This window comes from Coloeus monedula, assembly GCF_965178545.1.
Source record: "Coloeus monedula genome assembly, chromosome: 1".
Lineage (NCBI taxonomy): Eukaryota > Metazoa > Chordata > Aves > Passeriformes > Corvidae > Coloeus > Coloeus monedula.
This window is the reverse complement of record NC_138781.1, coordinates 139,811,545-139,832,941: the sequence shown is the minus strand read 5'-3', so window position 1 is coordinate 139,832,941 and position 21,397 is coordinate 139,811,545. Positions and strand designations below refer to the sequence as shown.

Below are 21,397 nucleotides of genomic sequence, written 5' to 3'. Positions count from 1 at the left end.
TGTTTTAACAACCCCTCACTCCTTTGTTTACTGCAAGGGTTGTGTCACAGGTCACAATACAGGCAGAAAAGCATCTGCTGGGCAAGAGGTGAATGGAATTTTTGACTCTGCTTTCAGTATTTTGGCCAGCATGCTTGAATAGGCAGTGCCAAGAAGAGCAGAACACAACGTACTTTATACACAAGATAACAGCAGCTGGTAGATAGAACTTTAACTACTGAGAAGAAAGATCCATGTAAAAATAAATAATAATAATAATAACAACAAATATATATATGTGTATATATATAAGTATCTCCTATGTCCTTTTGTTTTAAAATAGCTTTCCGGATGGGGAAAATAAATATTGTACTCTCGAGTTTCTTTTTTAATACAAAGTGCAAGTTCTTCACTGGGGAATTTTGAGGTAACTGGAAAGGGGTGATCTGTTAAGGACAACCTGAAGAAAGCATATAGAGTAGCCCCTTTTTTTTAAGGAGTATTTTCCTTACTGCTCTTTGTATGTACATCTCAAATGTTAAGTGCATAGCCCAAGTATAAAAGATAGGGATGAATGAGATGATTTTTGTAGTTCCTTTGAAATAAATTGTGTCTCCTAAACATATTTTCAAACTTGCAGGTTATATGTTTCATCAGGCATACCTGGATAGGTTTATATTTTGCAGAACAATTTTAAGCAGAGTTTCTGTAAAATAGAACCAAAGACATCTGGCCTTTAATCTTTCTAAATCCAACTTTCACTTGGTGTTGAAACCAAGCAAGCGATTTTCTTGGACAGTTGCTACAGAGACAGGATTTAAAATGAAATTTTTGTCTTGATGGTAGATTTCCTGTCATGCTGCTGCTGTAAGACTACGTGACCTACCTTACTAAATTATGTTTTAATAGCACAGACCTCTGTGGCCTTTGGTATTTATGCTTCTGCTGTATATTATATCTGCCAAGTTACAGGTACATCTCTAATATATGAACATGCTTTTTCTACCAAGAACAATTAGTGGTATGTTGTCTCTTTGCATATAAGCTATCACTACAGAACAAGTGTTTATGCCTTTAAAATCTGAAGGGTTCAGAAATATTTTCAGGTCTGTCTTTGAGGTATGTTGAGCCATAATTGTCACAATTGCAAAACCAACTCCCCCATCTCCCCAACCCCTCACTCTGCATTTTAAGGAACTGCAGCACTGTTTTTTATATATATTTTAAAAATGGTTTCTTTTTACTGAATATGTTTCTGTATTGCAGAGCAAAGGGCATTTTAAATTAAAGCCTTTTGGTTTGACCTGGAGGCAAAGATTCCTATGCCTTCTTCCCCTGTAGTTCTCCAAATAAGACTTCCAGTGGCTCCCAAGAGTTACAATGCAATAATTATCCTCCCTATTCACCGTTTAGACTTTATCACAACATTATTCTCTTTTTACTCTAAGCTGTTTTAAACACCTTCAGATCATTTATCCAGCTGCATTCATGTCCTTACCATGTCCAATATAATGCATACCTTATCATCCTGTGGTTCACATTGAAAGCTAATTCTTTTATCTCTTCAACTAATCTTCTGGCATTACTGTGAAGATAAATCCCTAATCTCCCTCTCCCTGCTTTTCTGAAGTGACTTTTTTTCCTTGACATGTTGTTCACTCGTACTACAGGTACTTTACTTCTCTAGATCTTGCTACAGAATTTTTGCATAGGTTTCTTAATTACTTTCTTGTTATAACTTGTTAGTTGAATTTGGTACAGTAACCTTTACATTGGCTCTCTTCTGTTTACCAATCAATATCCTGTAGTTTATGATAATGTTCTGTAATGTAGGATGGTAAACAAATTTCAGGAAGAAGGAAATAAGAAAAACGGTTGTGTCTGTTTTTAAAAAGTCTACAGGAAAACCCATATACACCAGAAGATTATGTGCACAGCTCTTTTGACCATTATTTTACACTCTAATATGTGAAACATCCTCAGTCCTAATTGCAGTATTGCAATCTACTGAACAGTTACATCAGAGTAACACACAGAATTGCAAATAGATTGTTAATAGAATAAACGTTCTCGAAGGAAAGAGTTTGAAACAGGTAGGAGATGGATGAGTGGAATTGTACCAAAGAATATGAGGGCATTGAAGGGAGTGCAAGCAGCAACAGCATTCATGTAGAAATGGTTGTGCAGAAGGAATTTGTTCCTCCCTCCAAATATTATAGCCACCAGCATGAGATTTGAGAACATCTTGGGCAAGCATCACTGGGTGTCTTTGCTTCTTTACAGTGCAACCTTCTCAATTTCTTTTGTGCTTCTGCCTTGGTTGCAAACTCATTTCCTTTTATCCTGACTCATCTAATTTTCATTCTTCTGTTCTCTTTTAATACTTTAATTAAATTATTTCAAACCTAATCAGTTTTCCTGTAATTTTAAGTTGTCCTAGACACAACTGACCTATATGACAAATGCTTACAGGGCTTCTAGCAATTGAGATTAAAAGTGCAAATTTTGTGCAACTTAAAGTAAGGATGTTTGCCTCTATTGATACATTTCTGCTTTACGGGCTGCCAGTTGGATTTTCTTCTTATCCCATATCCTTCTTGATGTTTGCTTACATTCTGCATGTTTACAATTACATGAATACCGTGTATGTTACCTTACAGTCTCAAAACGTCTAGGAGAAAATCCTAGTTAGGCATTGATTTTAAAGGTTTGCTATTGTCTTTATAAAGTATATTCCCTTTAAAGCTGTTCTATTTCAAAAGGTTATCCTTGATTTTAAAAATCTTGCTGAGAAATTACTCTCTCTCTAAAAGACTGCACTTCTGAAGTGCAGTGTCTGCACAGTTGATCTTGACTTCTCTACGCTTCTTAAGCAAACAGGAGATTTCTGTTGTCTCCTGAGTTATAAGTAAGAGATTTGTAGTGCATTAATACATATCCAGTATGCAAGCGTGTTTAGCTTATCTAGCCAACTTGAAGTTAAGAGAGCTGTGATTCACTTTTCAAGTCCATTCCTTTTTTTTTTTGAACCCCCACTTTGTAATATGAATACCTTCTTCAGTTCTTTCTCTCTTCTACAGCACTTGTATAGTTTTGTTCACCCCTTATTACTGTGCCTGTGGTCATTCTTGCTTCCTCATGCCCACCATAGTCTGCTTCTCTCTCCCTGTATTGGATGCTGTTGCAAATGCTCATATTTTGCGCTCGGCTCTGTAGTGTAAGCTTTACTGGAAACAGAGAAAAAGACATCTTAATAAAAGAATAAAGAAATTACAAGGATAAGGTTGATTCTTCAAAGGATAAAAAAATCTTGAGTTTGAGTAAAATTGGAAGCTTTCATGTGCTCTGAAAGTACTACCTTGGTTATACAGGATTTTTATGTGGAATTTCTTCCATTCATACTTGCGTAACAAATATATTACTGTTTGTACTGCTGTAGGATTTATGTATGTTCATGGTTTTGGAGGTAAACTCTGTAAAACTGAACGAACACATGTTGAATGGATTATTTTTTAGGTATTTTAGTGCAAAAATTCCTTTGTCACATAAACTTAATATCTTCTTTAGAGGTTCTCAGTGACAAAATTTTGCCTGCCAGTTTGGAAATATCTGATCTCAGGTGTGTGTTGTAATGTAAATTTCACCTCCAGGCAACTTTTTTGAAGCTGGGGACTATTTCAATAGTAACCAACTAGTATGTGGAATTGTTGCCAGAATTTGCTAGCTTGGTATAAAACGTCTTATACATTCTTCTACATTTTTGCCTGGTTTTGTTTTCTATGTTTTTTGGTTTTTGTTAAAACTGCTATTTTACTTTAACAACTTCATAACCAGTTTTTCTTTCAAGTCCTTACATTTAATGCCTGAACAAATGTTAAGTATAAAAAGATCACTTACAGAGGAGCTGTGTTCCAAATTATCATGGTGTTAGAGCACCACCTATAGGGTTTGCTCAAAATTTAAGAAGAAAGTGAATGATTGCATATTCAAGTGAATAGTATCTTTCTCTATTTTGCAACCTTTTCATCCCAAGATATTAGGGCAGCTCCTGTGTTCTACAGTTAAGGTATGTTAATACTTAACTGTGCAGCATGAGTAAAGCTCTAAAAAGGAATGTGAAAAAATATTTAAAGCATTATTCTCTTACAGATATACAGGAAAAAGGTAAATTTACTGAGTTTTATTTTTGCTGCTGTATTTAAGTTAATATAGAAAATTCAGACATATGTCAGCATTTTTTAATCTTTTAATCCTTCTAAAATATATTTCAAAGTGCATTTGTTATGCCATATAGAAATACTTTAAAGTAATAATGATTTAAAATTATAACTTCTTATAATTTCAAGTCCCTATAGCATTGCAAAATTATTTTAAAAGCTTAAATGTGCATAAAAATAGAAAACAATAACCTCTCCACAAATTACATTACTGCAACTTTTGCACTGTTATAAATGCAGTTCATTCTTCATCCTTTTTGTTTATTGCATCAGTTCTGATTGGTTATTTTAATCAAATAGGAATTCTAAAATCTTTTGATGATCAGACAATAATGGAAGTGCTTCCTTATTTGTAATAGTTCTTGTGTTCAAACTACTGTGTGTAACTTACTGGGCTACCAGTAAACCTTGACAGCTTGCAGATTTTTGACTACCAGTGATAAAATTGAAAAATAAAAGCACAGAGGGCAGTTATTTTTAATGTGTTTCTGACCACTGAGACTTCCTCATAATTTGAAGCTCTGTAGTGAGAGTATTCTAGCCTTCCTATTTATGTGAAGGTTCTATATATGCTATATGACAGGTGTTGGATATGAGGCTGCTAAGGGGGGGAAGAACAGGAAAACAAAACCCACAAACTTAAGTGTAAGTACATTACTTCAAATAAAATCAGCAGAACTGAGAACACTTGAGCTCTGGAAGGAACAGCAGCTGAGTTAAGGCCATGTAGAAAGCTACACCTATAATAAAGTAAGAGTGCAAATGACTGAGTTACTTCAGTTGCATATAATTAGACCTATCAATATAAGCTTTCTAGTACATTATCAGAAATGTAGTTCTGTAGGTCTCTCTGCTGCAGTAAGTGCTCTTGCCTTTCAAGCATTTGGAGTCATGTTTATGAAGATCATTTCCATGCCAAGAACTGGAAGGGGGGAAGTATTTAAATGATGGTCAAACACTGGATCTACCTATGACAGGAAATTTCAGCTACTTGATTATTTAGCTTTCATTTGCTTTTCATCTTCTAATGCACTTGTCAGTATACAGTGTAAATGCATGGTTAAATTGAACTGAATCTTTGTGAAGACTAAAAATAAAATTTAAAAATAAAAAATCTTTCACTTTACTAGTTGTCAAAGTCCACATAGAATAATCTTTTTTAATCTGTAATAATAATTGACATACGTAAAAACTGCCACACTGGCAGTGTTGGAAAACGTCTTTTGGCTGACATGTTCCGTTAAAAACTCCTTTAGATGTTGTGGGTTTTTTAATTGGTACGTCATCTAACGCACTCTGATATTTTCCCTGATTAGTGCTGTTTGGTTGGGTGGGGGTTTTTGTCCTATATTTTGTTGTAAAAAATAAGGAATTGATCAAATTGCTTTCAATATATATGTGTATTTTAGCTTGTGGAGATATTCCAGAACAAATTCGATCACCAAGCGGGACAATCACAAGTCCAGGGTGGCCCTCTGAGTATCCTGCCCGAGTTAACTGTAGCTGGTACATCCATGCGAACCCAGGGGAGATCATTACTATAAGGTAACAGTGCTCCTGTATTATCCATGTGGATTGAAGAAGTACTAACCAGACATTTTTAACTGCCACTTGTGCACGTACCAGTTTTCTCTTCCGTCCTGTAAGTGAAGGATTTCAGTTCTGTCCTTTGCCTTTCCTTTTATCTGATGTGTTCTCACACAGCCATGTAGCATTTGTTTTTAGCTGGAGAATTGGTGACTAGAAAAAATGTCAGTGTGCTCATTTATTTGAATCCTTTTAATGTGTCTGAAACATAAGAAATTTTCATTTAAAAGTGTGTAGAGTAAATGCTGTAATGCTTCATTGCTGTGAAGTCCCTTGGTGTGCTTAATAATGTCGGACAAATAGTGAGTCAATAGATACGACTGCAGTTTAGGAAGGGCCGAGTTTTGATATAGGGAGCTCCTCACAGTTTCCCATATCTTGTAACTTTTCTAAAGTAGTAATGTAAAAAACTTGTGGATTCAAGTTCTCATCAGTTCATTACCAGTTACTGGTTTCTTGTAGCATTAACATACAAGTTAGTACTGCTTAGACTTGATCATAAAACTGCATTACCTGTAGATTTTCTTCATTTTCCAGTATAGACTTGTTGACCTAAGGAATCTTTGACACAGTTACTTGTTTAAAGTACTGCTTCTTAATTTAAACAATCTTTCTACTGAATATTTAACTGGCATAAATGCAATGTAAAGTAGGTAAAACTGTTCAGCTACTAGAATGCTTTCTACACATTTCATACTGTTTATTTTTAATAAAACTCTTTTTCTTTCATGTTGTTTCCTTCCACTCATATGTATCACATTTCACTTCTGGCAGTGCTCTGTTGTCTGTGCAGACCTGTTTAGCACAGACTCTCTCCCCCTCACACATCATTACCATGGCAGCTCGTCTTGATTGAGTGCAGCCACACCATGGCATTCCATGACATAAAGGTTGGGTAGCTGAGTAGTGAGACTGGGAGGAAGTCTTACCTGAAAACATAGTTTTGAACAATTTAGCTGTATTTATAATGTCAAATCATATTATTGCCATAAGTGTAGCATTAGCTAAAATTCTCGTGAAATTTGGGTTAGACAAAATCACTTAGTAGTATATGAAAATCATTAAATGAGACACATAGGGACAATTTCATTAACAGAATTTATTTTTAGATTAAGACAACGTGTGTTTTTGTATAAAACTGCATTTCTGTAAGTGGTGGATGCAATATTTTATCTGACAGAATGCATTCTTGCTGTCCTCCTAATCTAGAAGTATCAGCACAAGGTTAAATCCTATTTCTACATGGGTAGAAAAGCTACTTTTTTTACTTCAGAAATATTTCTTTATTTCAAAAAGAACTTCAAGCTAATTTCCATGTGTAGTAATTAATCAGATTGTTTGTGTAATATTGAGTTCAGTAGCAATTTTGATATTTTTCTTTTTCAGCTTTCAAGATTTTGATGTTCAGGGATCTCGACGATGCAGCTCAGATTGGTTAACAATTGGAAGCTACAAGAATATTGAAGGCTATAGAGCATGTGGCTCTTCCATTCCCTCACCATACATCTCTTCACAGGATCATGTTTGGATAAGGTTTCATTCAGATGATAGCATCTCCAGAAAAGGCTTCAGATTGGCCTACTTTGCTGGTACGTTTCAAATGATACTTAGTATAATTTCATGGTTTCACTTTTTGTTTCCTGTTCCAAGAATTATGTCCTTCTAACGGGGTAAGTATTGACTATGGGTATTTCCTGTAGTCACCTCAAGGTTTATTGAAATCAGAGAAAATACAGATTAGGTAATGTATTTTGATCCCATGCATAACTTGAATATTCAAAGTGGGAATATCAGTAAGCAGATTGAATGATTTTTTGGGAAGAAAAAGGTTAGCCATTAGTAGTAGGCACCTAGAAGTTCTTTTAAAATAGTTTAAGATTTGAAATGTTTTCATCAGACTAAAATAAATTTGTTAAAGTAGTTGGGTAAACTTCTGAGTATCATAAATACAGTAAGAGAGGAAAGAAATGGCAGGATATTTTTTTTTTTACATTTCTCACAGAATGTGCATCATTTTTCCCATTTCCAGAAGGCATACTATCTTTTAAAAAAAAAATTCTGAAAAATCCCCACTGCATTAATATTACAGATTAATCCAGCCAAGAGCAGACATGGTTCTGTACCTGCAAAATTTTTCTTGTGTAATTACAGGATGTGATATAAACTAGTAACCAGTAGTAATAGTTTGAGAGTGTTTTGTGAGGCATTCTTGCTCTATTGGATCTTGCCAAGAGGAGGAAGCCAGTTGTGGCTCAAGACTAGTTCCAAACTTTTCCTGACTTTAAGAGGTATTACAGTTTTATGTAATAGCATGATTATGGTGTTCTACATCATGATCATCCCAAATACTGGATTAGATTTTTCTTGGTTTTCACAATGGTTTCATGTTACCTTGCTCACTCCAAGTGTATGCCTGTATCCATTCACTGGCCTGCTCCAGATCTCTGTGCACACTGACTTTTGGCTCCTCTCCTCCATGAAACAATTCATACTCTTACACATATCCAGTGCCACCCACCTTCAAAACAATTCCAACAAGATTCAGTAAATCTAGCCCTGATCTCTAGTCTAAGCTGTATTTGCTCCTGTTCTGTACTCTGCACTCTTCTTGCCTAGTAGCTTCCTTCACTGTGGCAAGTCTCTCGCAAACAAATGTCCAAGCAGGCTTACCCATCTCTATCACCTCTTCTCAAGTCTACAAAAAAGCTCCTTCTGTGGTTCAGCTCCTTGCAGTTTAGCAGGTCTTGGGGAAGTAATGCAGCCTTGCATTTGATGCTGGCCCAGCTCTCAGGGCAGTGCTCTACCTGGGTTTGGTGCACCATCTCACCAAAAAACGTATCAGGGAGCAGGGAAGAAGCCAGTGGCTGATCAGTCATCCTGTGCTGCTTTTTCTGCCAGTGGCCCAGGTGAACACTGTTACCCTGTGTCAGGCATCAGCTTCTGCCCTTTTCAACTCCCTCTCCAAGTAGGCACAGAGGAAAGGCAGCATTCCTTCCTGAGGGATTTTGAGAAGGAAGGGTACCTTGGATTAGAGTGTGAAATGGGTAGAGGAGGGAAGCCATGGGCTTTGTAGAATTTTTCTGAAAACCCTTCCCTTTTTCTCTGGTCTTGAGACAATTTTGTTATGTAACCCCTCTTGGAAGAAGCTGTAACATTTTCAATAATAAGCAGGTTTTTATGTTAATTGATTTCTTCTATGTTGTGTTGTAGATTAGAGTGCTTAAGACTTTAATCCTAAGTTTATGAATGTCTTTTTTAAAAGAAGGAAATACTATTTTGGGGAAGTTTGTTCATTTTTTAACAAATGAGCCATACTGAAACTTTGGCTTGAGTTTGCTCCCTATGTTTGATACAATACACAATTGAGATGAAAGTGTAGTGTTTCAGTGATCAGAGTGGTCTTCTAATGTTTTAAACCAATCTGTATATAGGAGAAGAGTTGACAACTGCTCTAATAATCATCTGGTCATTTCTGCCTTTGAGTGTTAAAAAAAAGCTCTTGAATGCTAACACTTTTGCTATGCATTCAACTGTGCCATTATGTTTGGTTTCTTCTTCTTTCTTCATTAGCACTATGCAGTAGTGCTCAAATTAACACCTCAATAGACTATTTAATTCAGTGTTTTTAAAGCTACTCTCAAAGTTGGCAAGTCATCGTAGAAAAAGGGGAAAAAACACTAATGCATTAGTTATTTGGATGCAAGTTAAGCCTGTCTGTGCTGGAATTATAGAAACACTACAGATTCCAAGTGCAAAAATGACCCTTAGGGAGCCCCATGTTTAAAATCTGATGTTGAAGATAGGTCATGTAAATTGTTTGAGTTAATTCTTGTTTAAAGAAAATAATAGGTAAATATTTATAGTTAATTTAAAACAAACAAACTAATAGAAAAAAGCATAACGGGTAGGAAGGGTACTGGGCTAGAAAGTAAATTTTGTGCCACTTTTACTTGCCTTTCTTCCCTCTGTCTTCCTCCCGCTACTTATAATTTATTAGCCATTTTAATTTGGGGAATTGAAATGGGACAGAATTTACTAGTGGTGATGTAGAGTGAAAAATAAAGTTATTAAAAGCACAGAGGTCAATGTCCACGGTAAATGCATGAAAGACTTGTGTTAGTCCTTTGGCTGTAACTATATATGGGTGCTGCTAATGATCTTGTACTATCCTCAAGTCTTTTGTGGTACAGCTCCCAAAGTTATTCTTACTTAGTACATCTCTTATCATTTTAAGATTCTTTTTGATTCACAGGTGAATTTTCTTTATGTAAGGATTGCATGATTGGTGATTAAAAATGCTACGTCAGGATCAAGTATCCCAACTCTTTTCTGAGATGTTTAAAAGCTTTTAGAAGGAAGGGCTTGGGTTGAAATTTTATCCTCTTTTGTTACTGCAGTATTCCTGTCAAAATTTATAACTCCATGTTACAGCTTTCTTTTCAAGCTCTTCCAGGTTCTGCAATGCAGAAGAACTGAGCTAGATTATAATTAGTACTTGTACAGGTTCATTGATGCATATTCTATATTGCCTGCACCTGTGAAGCATAGTCACTCAGTTAGGTAGGACTAGTCTAGCAGTTCAGTTTTACAGGTTTTGAATTCAAGGCCAAGGTTCCAACTTTGCCATACTAATATTGTGAACCATATGTACGTGTGTGTACTATATATATATAAATACTTATATATCTGTAACAGAACAAGAAGATGGTATCATTTATACTGCATCTCTTCGGACTTTTTCTAGTGAAATTAACGTTTTCTGAAAATCAGTCACTGGCAGCACATACATTTTGCTCTCCTTTCATTCTTCAGTCTCTGAAAGCAAATTTGTAGACTAAACATTCTTTAGCAGTGCTTGTAACATTTATCACTGTTGTTGATTTCATTTTTTCTGCATTCACTTTTTAAAAACCTTAGCATTTGTGAAATTTAAAAATGATGTGTTCTACTTTTCTAAAGAAGAATTATTATTTTAAGTTATTTAATGCTTTCTGAGAAGATAAAGTAGAAAAAAGGAGAACAGAGGTATGATATGACTTGACCTATCAGAGCAGATTAGTTGCAGCAAGGAAAATTCAAGCTAGCTGTGAAAACTTTTATCATGTTGCCTAATAAAGCACTGGAACTTTAAAAATACTTGATTGCAGAAGGTGCTGAAAAGCCTAATCAAACACCAGTTAGCCTTTTTTTGAGCAGATGATTTGATTAGATGGCCTCCATTCCAATCTGAATTGTTCTCTTGTAAAAAAGGATAGAACATGCTTCTCCTGGGAACATCAGGATTTCAGTGAGTTCATCATGCTGTCTTTCCTGTTTCCTTATTAAAACCTTAGGCATAGTGTTCCTTAGAATGAATATATATTTGTCTAGTTTAGTTTCTGAATTACTGCTGTGTAGGACCATCTGCATTGCAGACTCATTTTAAATTTTTTGACCATGATAGTTTGTTTTATAGCAAATTTTACATTCTGTACAGTGGTTTGTAGAAATAAGTGATTGAAAGTGATACAGCAGTGTTTGACTCAGCTGAACTGTTGCAGAGCTGAAATAGCTTGGATCCCAGGTATATTTGCTGCACTCTCATCTTAGTTGCTCCAGGAGAGGCAGGAGCAAACAGTGGGAAGAGGAGAGGACAGAGGTTTCTTTCTATGGTGGTAATGTGTAATCTTCAGCTGTCAGCTTCTCTCTTGCCTTAGATCCTTTGGTACAAAGTAGGAACCTCCAAAAGCAGAAGAGAGTCTGACTGCTTTTATGGGAAAGAATTTGAGGAGATAACCAGAAGTGCAGCACAAAATGTTTCTGTATTTTGAGTGATAGATGGGAGAGTATTTTTCTAACTTATTGTTAGCATATTAGAAGACAGATTTCTCAATAGCTATAAATGAGCATTGGTTTTGTTGCTTGGGTTAAAGTTATTTGACTGAAATCAGCTAAGGATAAGGTTCATGCTGATGTGTTGATGCAATTTTGCCTTGAAAAAACTGTTTTATCTTGAAATTTGCTGAAAGTTGTCATGATTTACAGACACTTCAGGCATTTGCTTTTCCCTTCTGAAGTACCTGGTACAGGAAATAAATATGCAACACAAACCATTAAAGTGCTAAACTCTAAGAAAAAATTTTTTTCTACTTCCAGGGAAATCTGATGAACCAAATTGTGATTGTGACCAGTTTCATTGTGCTAATGGGAAGTGTATTCCAGAAAGTTGGAAATGTAACAATATGGATGAATGTGGAGACAACTCGGATGAAGAAATGTGTGCCAAAGCTAATCTTCCAACAGCTTCTTCCTTTCAGCCTTGTGCTAACAATCAGTTCCAGTGTCTTTCCCGCTTCACCAAGCTTTACACTTGCCTTCCAGAATCTTTAAAATGTGATGGTAACATTGATTGTCTTGACCTAGGAGATGAAATAGACTGTGATGTGCCAACATGTGGGCAGTGGTTAAAATACTTTTATGGTACTTTCAGTTCTCCCAACTATCCTGACTTCTATCCACCTGGCAGCAACTGCACCTGGCTGATAGACACTGGTGATCATCGCAAAGTAATCTTGCGATTCACTGATTTTAAACTTGATGGTACAGGTTATGGAGACTATGTCAAAATATATGATGGGTTAGAGGAGAATCCACGGAGGCTGTTGCGTGTACTGACAGCATTTGATTCTCATGCTCCCCTCACAGTTGTTTCATCCTCAGGACAGATAAGAGTGCATTTTTGTGCTGACAAAGTGAATGCTGCAAGAGGGTTCAATGCAACCTATCAGGTTGATGGCTTCTGTTTGCCCTGGGAAATCCCATGTGGTGGAAACTGGGGGTGCTACACAGAGCAGCAACGCTGTGATGGCTACTGGCACTGTCCAAATGGAAGGGATGAAACCAACTGCACCATGTGCCAAAGAGATGAGTTTCCCTGCTCTCGAAATGGTGTTTGCTACCCTCGTTCAGATCGCTGCAACTACCAGAATCATTGCCCTAATGGTTCAGATGAAAAGAACTGTTTCTTCTGTCAGCCAGGCAATTTTCACTGTAAAAATAACCGCTGTGTGTTTGAGAGCTGGGTTTGTGATTCTCAAGATGACTGTGGTGATGGCAGTGACGAAGAGAATTGCCCAGTCATTGTGCCCACTAGAGTGATAACTGCAGCTGTCATTGGGAGTCTTATTTGTGGATTGCTGCTTGTCATTGCACTGGGATGTACTTGTAAATTGTACTCACTCAGGATGTTTGAGCGAAGGTAAGTTGAACCCAACTTTATTACAAGTTTTGGTATCTTGGTATTGTCTGTACTTGAAGCAGTTTTATTGCCATACAAATACTGTTGCATGTGATTTGTAAATATACTGTTCCTTTTTCTTTGATAGTAAAAAGAGGTTAGTTAATCACAGAGTTTATCAGGTTGGAAGGGACCCATAAGGAATATCAAGTCTAACTCCCTGCTTCTTGCAGGACATCTAAAACTAAACCTTGCTTAGACCTATGGCTGAGCATTGTTCAGATACTCCTTGGACTCTGAAGGCTGGGTGCCATGACCCAGTTCCCTGGGGAGCCTGTTCCAGTGACTGACTGCTCTCCCAGTGAAGAAAAGAGGATCGAAGTATTCTGATCACTTCACTGTTGAGGGTTAAGCTTTCAGACGATGTTAATAAAAAGGAAGTGTGGAAAAACTGCAGTTAATTAATTTGCAATTTATATTGCAGTTCTGTGTATGACAGCATGTTTCTTCTCTTGTAGGCTAGTTCATACCAGGATTACATATCCTTCAATTTTTTACAATAATATAAACATTACTCATGGTGCTTTTTATATTCAGCCCGTGGGTTTCGGCTGGCTTGTTTGTTTGCTTTTAAGAAACTTATTGCTGGGTTGGTTTTTTTACTCCCATTTCAGCTGGACGGACTCATAGGAATGACTTTATATTCTTTGTCAATTAAATTTCAATTAAATTAGCAAAATTTGATCTTCTGAAAATTTTTTTTCAGATTATAATAGTCTGATGTAGTTTTATTCTTTTCTATATGTATATGCATCAGTGTCTTATGTATTCTGAAATTTCTTTTCTCTTTGAAAGATCATTTGAAACTCACTTGTCAAGGGTTGAGGCTGAACTGTTAAGAAGAGAAGCTCCTCCATCCTATGGACAATTAATTGCCCAGGGTTTAATTCCACCAGTCGAAGATTTCCCTGTTTGTTCCCCAAATCAGGTAAGATTTCAAAATACCAGGCAGACCACTTAAATTTTAAGGAGACTGAAATAAAGATATTTTAACTTTCATGTACATTCTTTTGTTCTAGAGCATTTCCTTTTCCTCTTTCCAAGTCAATAATGTTACAGGAAAGATTAGCTGTTGGAAAAAATCATGATACAGTAACACCACAGTTTCCTTTGCAGGCTTTCTTTTGATAATTGATAGTTTTGATAATTTGATAGTTGATAATGCCAGTAATGCACACTATAGAACCCCTCTTGCATGAAAAGTAATAGACTGGTAGATCTAATTTTATGTTCTGTATTACTGTTGTGAAAGTAAGGATTGCATGATAACACTTTTTGTTTTGGGAAAGAAGACCTAAACTTCTAATGCAAAATGGTAGTTCACATGCACAGTGTGTAGGTATGTTCATGCCTGCTGTGAATAATGAGGTGATGGAGAAGGCCAGGCTGTAGTATCATATAAAATTACATGGACAAGTTACAAAGTAAAAGCTAGTAAATGGCAGTTAATAGTTCCTAGTCCTCCAGATTCAGAGGTGGATGATTAGCACATTTCTTACTTGGGTGATTAATGAATTTCTGTCAAACAACTTTTCAAGTAATTAAAAATGTCTTTCAGTTATAGAGCTCTTTTGAGAAATAGAAGGAACATCTTAGTCTAGGAATCCTGCATTAGAGTTGGCATTAATTATATTATGTTGCAGTTAATACAGGAAAGTTTACTGTAAGAAAAAATTACACTACTATCACATGTTCTTTCATGCACACATGTTCACAAACAGCTAGGATCTGTCACAAAAGATTTTTCAGAGGAAAAGAGGAAAATAAATTGCAATTTGCATGAGAGGCTTTAAAAATGTGTCAGAACACATTGTAAAGATTTTTTAGTAGCTAAATTGGCACTGAGCTTCATTAATTAAATAAATGCCTGTAGTGGACACTGTAGAATCCCTTGTTCAGTGGGTTACTGGGGTTATAATAAAGATCAGTATGTTACTGTTTCAAACCAATTTTGTACTTCTACAAATTTGGCTTGCTGTCCTCTTTTCCAAAATTAAGCTTCACCAGTTTATGATGGATCTATGTTCACAAGTCTCTTGAGGTAGGGTTTTAGCCCAAGAAAGTCTGTGGAGACAATGCAGTTATCATGCCCAGATGTGTAAGTCCTCTAGTACAGGTAACTTGGAACAAACCAATGTTTTCTGCAGGTGTGCGACACTTCAGGTTTGGGGTACATAAATATGTGTAGGAACAATTACGATTTTCAGAAAAATCTAGCTTGCTCAGACCCATTTTTCGTCATGAAATCACATAAAGGTGATGTAAAGATCTTGGTTTTTACTAAGAGGAAATCTTTGTCATAGAGAGGACAGTTCTGAAAGACCCAGACGTAGTGGCTGCAGTCAGAGATTGGTACTGGAGCTTTTGAAAAGCTGTGCAATTACTGACATTTTCTTTACTCTTTAGTTTGACTTAAATTGAATTACCCACTGTTTCTTTGGATACATTTTAAATTCATTTCAGAATATATTGAAATTATATGGCAATCTTTTGTAATTAAACATAACAAAATGTAGTTGCTTGATAGTATTTATACGTAACCATGATTTCACACTCCATAAAATATCAATGCATGTACAATAGTTTTGAACAGTGAGAGTGTTACTGAATTCCCATTAAGAACACCAGCACTTCAGATAAGACTTGAGGCCTTGAAAACTGAAGTAACTATACTGACCAATTAACTAGCATAGAAATCAGGAGTAGTAGTGAGCAGGCCATCAACTTCAAAAGTAATGAAAATGTCATTCTAAAGCACTGATGCTTCCATGATAAAAACTTTACTCATACTTGAACAATGAAGTTGCATTGCTTAAAACCTTTGTTTTTCAGAGGAGACAACATCAATAAAAACTCAAGGCAATGTAAATTGAATTCTATAAATTATAAAACTCGATTTTTAATATGGTAAAGTGTTGGGGGAAGGGAGTCAGTATTACATCAAGGTGTGTTAAAATTTGTTTCGAGCAAAATATACATCTTAAGATTGCAAACCTGTGTAGGACTGAAGATAGTTATTCAAGATTTCCTAGAAGTCTCAAGCTATAGGAATCTTGGATTTCTGTGTAGTGCTTTCTGCCTAAAACTGATACATGCCTTCAGAGCTGGATTTTCAAGGATGAGTAGCAGTCTCTTTAGCAGGTTTTGAGAGTAAGGCTGCTGTACACACATACTGTATGCTTGAATTCAATCATCCTGTGAACTAATGGAAGGGAAGAGGTAGGTTGTGCATGCAGTATTGTTCAGATACTCTGCTGTGTTGTCTGAAGAATGGTGGAAAGGAGGTGAAGGTGACAGCATGAGAACACTAAAGTTCCGTTTTTATAAACGAAGGGAAATACATGCATATATGTTAAGAGTTTAATTGGGGGAAAAGGGCTATTTTGAGGAATATTCTACATTTTTGCCGTAAGTGTCATCAAAAGTTGTGAATATGGGCTTTATCCTCTAATTATACACATTTGTGAATATTTTTAGAATGATGATAGACAATCTTCCACCCTATTTGAGAATTGAGCTACTTAGCTGAGGTAGTGTTCTCTCTTAAGTTTGAGTTAGTGATGCCTTAGGTTTTAACTTCCATATTTTTCAAATCCTGTACTGCCTAGTGTGTAACTGAAGTTTCCTGTAGCCTGTTCACTTCTGCTCTCTCATGCTAGGTAGGCATAACAAAGCCTGTCCAGGCCTGCTCTCCAAGGACACTCAGATCATCCTAGGCCCAAAAAATATAAACCAAAAGCCTCCAAAGGGAGGGGCAAGCTTGGGGAAATTACCTCATTAACTGAAGCTTTAATTGGAGAATTAACCCTGATATGCAAATGAACCAAACTTACAAAAGTGTGAAGAACTCGTGACCTGTCATCCATCTTGGGGTCCACCTTGGCAGTAGCCTCTGGCTCCCCAAGGGGTACCTTTGAAGGCCCTTCGAATAAATACCTACCTTCATTCCCTTATTCTTGTCTAGTCTCTGTTTTTAGGTGGCCACTTCAGGCATCATTAGGGATCCCCAATTCAAAGGAGTTTGTATGTTTGTGTTACCTTGCAGTTCAAAAGTTATACAGGGTTTTAAACAGGAAAATTCAGGTATGCATTCTTCTGTAGCTAAATGACTGGAAAACATATAGTGAATTTGGGAAATGTATAGTTTAGAACACAAAAGATAATTTTATTTCAACAGAAGCATAGCATTTTGAAACTGGAATTAACTGATGATACCAGAAGGGGGGGAAAAAAGTCAAACTATAAGCCTCTGCTGGAGAAGATATTTAATTTAGTCCCTTTGAGGCAGCCCTATGGTAATGGATAAAGAAGGTGGCCACCTTTGTTAAATCTTTCTGGAAGACTTTGTTTTTAAATCCTAAACTTTCTGAGACATGTTTCTATGTGCTGTTCTCTAAAATCCACAGTGACTACCTTTTTGGTAAGACTGTCTGTAATAGATTTAGTATGCCTGCTCTACTGGCTCTGTGGTTGTACTTTCCTTTAATCAGTGTTCCATATCCAGGCTATAGTGCCTTGCTTTTCACATTGTCTTATTTAGAGATCCTTGATTAGGGCAGAAATGTACCTTATATAGAATTCATTGCTCTTTTATTATCTTTGCATATGTATTTCCACTTAATTTGCCTGTTTATAATATTTTTTGCACTAGAGCATCTAAACTTTTTTCATGCCCACTTTTTTTTTTTTTAAATAGCCTATTGCTACATATACCAGATCCTTATTATGAAAGATGCAACATTTTTTTATATTTAAGACTCTACATTTAACTTCGTTAAATGCTGTTTTCCACAACAGTTATCATTCATTCTTTGCTAGTACCAGCAGACTGTCAACACTTGATTGTTGCTTGTCTTCTCATTTAGGCTTCAGTTCTGGAAAACCTGAGGCTGGCAGTACGATCTCAGCTTGGATTTACCTCAATCAGACTTCCTATGGCTGGCAGATCAAGTAACATTTGGAATCGAATTTTTAATTTTGCAAGGTCACGTCATTCTGGATCGTTGGCATTGGTCTCGGCGGATGGAGATGATGTTGCCAGCCAAAGTACTAGTAGAGAAGCTGAAAGAAATAATACTCACAGAAGTTTGTTTTCAGTTGAATCTGATGATACAGACACAGAAAATGAAAGAAGAGATGCAGCAGGAGCAGTTGGTGGTGTTGCTGCCACCTTGCCTCAAAAAGTCCCTCCTGCAACAGCAATAGAAGCAACAGTGGGAGCGTGTGGGAGTTCCTCTGCTCAGAGCAGCAGTAGCAGTGCCACGGATGGTGGAAGAGAAGTGACAAGTGTAGAGCCCCCAAGCACAAGTCCCGCACGCCACCAGCTCACGAGCGCACTAAGCCGTATGACTCAAGGCTTACGCTGGGTACGCTTTACTTTAGGGAGATCAAGCTCGGTGAATCAGAACCAAAGTCCTTTGAGACAGCTTGATAATGGGGTAAGTGGAAGAGAAGAGGATGATGATGTTGAAATGTTAATTCCAGTCTCTGATGTAGCATCAGACTTTGACATGAATGACTGTTCAAGACCTCTACTTGATCTCAGCTCAGATCAAGGACCAGGGCTTAGACAGCCTTACAGTGCAACACATCACAGTGTGAGGTCATGCAGTCGAGATGGCCCCTGTGAGAGCTGTGGCATCGTACACACTGCCCAGATACCCGACACTTGCTTAGAGGCAACAGTGAAAAATGAAACTAGTGATGATGAGGCATTATTACTCTGCTAGGTACGGATTGTTTAGGAAAGATTGTGTACAAGTTGGAGCAATATCTGTCATTGTTTTGTACTTCACAGTTAAAATTAGTTTTTAGTTTAAAAAAATCCAGGACAACAATATGTTAAAGCTATTTTAGCCTGTGTGGTTGATTAAACTTTTCTTATACTGGATGACATTATGGAACTATAAGAGTGAACATTTTAATGGCTCTGAATACACAATGTGTGTATCCAGTATAATCAGATTACTCTTTAAACTGAAGTTTTCCCCATTAGTTTCAAATTTAGTTTATCCTGGTACTGTAGTTAAAACCTGAAACATGGCTGCTCAAGACTTATTGGCTGCCTGTTTAACCCCATATTAACAGGTGAATTTGTACAGAATTATTTTCCTTTAGGAATTGACTCTGTTGTATTATTGCCAACATACTTGTAACTTAATATACTAAATACTGGTAAGGATTGTTTATGTAAAATATGTACTTTCCTTTGAGTTTATTCAACACTGTCTAAATATTCTTGAATTTCATCATAATGTGAACTTACTTAAAGGGAGGAGAAACTTTCTCCAGGAGCATTCTTTTTCTTTCAGAAGTACAAAATGCAATGATATATGAAATTTAGGCATAGTAGATAAACTGATGGCAAAAGCTTTTTTAGCACTGACTTTCCTAAACTGCAGTCTAATATGGTACAGCCAAATAGTATGTAAAATCCCCAGTCATTAGTCTTTTTGATTTGAAGTAAAAAAGGGCCGAAGATATTACAATATGTGTTAGTTCCTTAAATATCCAATATGTACAAATACACTACAGAATAAGTTCCAACTGGTAATAGATCTTTCCCTAATACTGTAGGGTATAAAGCTTGTTTGGACTCAAGGGATTTGCACTAAAATCATATTAAGGTCTCTAATGAGCTTAGTGCACAAGCACTATCACTTTAAGTACTATTATTGTCTAATATTGCAATGGCTATATATTTCCATGGCTCTTTTCTTGGGGTGTTGCGTTTTTGTTGCAATTGAATTTGCTTTACTAATTCCCTATTTATTCATTGTATTTAAAAACTGGTTTACTCGGTCGCAGACTGGTTGTTTAAAAAAAACCAAAAGAAAACCCTTTTAGTGTATTTTTTTATGATACTACATGTTGGAGCAAAACAGATCAGTGAGGAAAAAAGCTCATAACTCCCAATTTTGTGATAAGCAGGTTAATGCGTGGCTACTAGCGTGACAAGAAGAAACTACACCTTTTAAAATCAAAACTGTCAACTACTGTTTTATTTATTCTTTGCCAGTCTGTTTTTAGTAGGCTTAAAGATCCAGTATGAAATGTATTTGTGTGTGATTGTATGCTATTTATTAAATTTTAAATACTTTGTTGAATGTCATTTTAAAGCATGTTTAAAGTCTTGTGCATTTCTGTCGTGTTATGCTGTCGGGCAGAACTGACTAAAATTTTAATATGTATCAAAATTAAATTGAATTTTTGTTATGTTTTTGAGGTACTTTTAAAGATAAATCTAAGGTCTGTCTGGCTTTTTTATTTTTTTTTTAATTCTCATCTCTGGAGTACAAATCACATGCAGAAGAAACAAACAATTGAATAGGTTCCAAAGTGTCTGTATCTTCTCCCTCTTCTCTTCATTTACAGACACTGAGATGAGAAAAATAAACTATTTTACCGTCTGGTTAATTTTTTCATGCAGGTTAGCAGGTAAATTCTGAGTTCAGGATGCAATTATGTAGATTTGTGCTTTTGAGGAACCTTATGTGCAATACAGTTGTAAAAGATTTTATTATAATGACCCATGCGGTTTCAAGTTTCAGAACAGATCACATCACACTGGTACCAGATCAGGTACAAGTTGGCCCATAATTACACATACTCAAGTAAAAGTCATCAATGGCCATTTTTATTCACATTGAATAATATCTAAATCTGTGGGTAATCTTTAGTCTGATTTCAGTAGCATTGCTTATAGAGCAGGCAGCTTTGCAATAGGAACATGGTAACACACCCTGAAGTATATGTGAACAGTATGTCCTGGTATAAAATACTGGGTTTTTAAACCTTCCTAGTTAATTGTCATCAGAAAGTGGTTGTGGAAATGCTTGTCCCTGAGGCAGATAAATTTTGAAGAAAGAGTCTTCACAGAATACCTTCGGTGTTGAACACACACAGTGATCTAAATTTGTTCCATTAGATGCCCCAAATAGCATGTACCTATGGACTCCATATTGCAGATGTAAAAAGAACACAATGTTTAATTTGTTTTAAAGGACAAATGCTACACATTTAACTGAGAAGCTGGATTTGATTGATATTTGGAAAATTGTAAATAAAATTCATATTTGTATGAGGTGAATTTGTTGCAGTGATTTTTTTTTTTCTTGGGGATATTAAAAGGAGTGATTGGTTTTTGTTTTCAGTAATGTATGAGTGATTGGTTGCATTTGTTTAGTTTGGTTTTACTGAGGTTTCCGGTAAGTCATTATTACTTTGTTTCTTTGTATTCTGGAGAGCTTGAATTAGTGTTTTGTTTAATTGATCTTGATTTAGCTGTGCTACAATACCAGGGCGGTTTGAACAAAAGTCAGAATTACTTACTGTGGAA

At 36.1% G+C, this 21,397-nt stretch overlaps 1 protein-coding gene across 1 annotated transcript in view; it reads left to right on the top strand.

The window, feature by feature from the left end:
• LRP12 (LDL receptor related protein 12) overlaps positions 1-21,148 on the top strand; it is a 51,483-nt gene extending 30,335 nt beyond the window's left edge. Inside the window, exons 3-7 of the mRNA XM_082285700.1 lie at positions 5,606-5,741; positions 7,170-7,372; positions 11,919-13,020; positions 13,855-13,987; positions 17,925-21,148. Coding sequence (XP_082141826.1) covers positions 5,606-5,741; positions 7,170-7,372; positions 11,919-13,020; positions 13,855-13,987; positions 17,925-18,788 — 2,438 coding nt within the window. The 3' untranslated portion in view covers positions 18,789-21,148. The remainder of the gene's footprint in view (positions 1-5,605; positions 5,742-7,169; positions 7,373-11,918; positions 13,021-13,854; positions 13,988-17,924) is intronic.
• Positions 21,149-21,397: the final 249 nt, after the last annotated feature.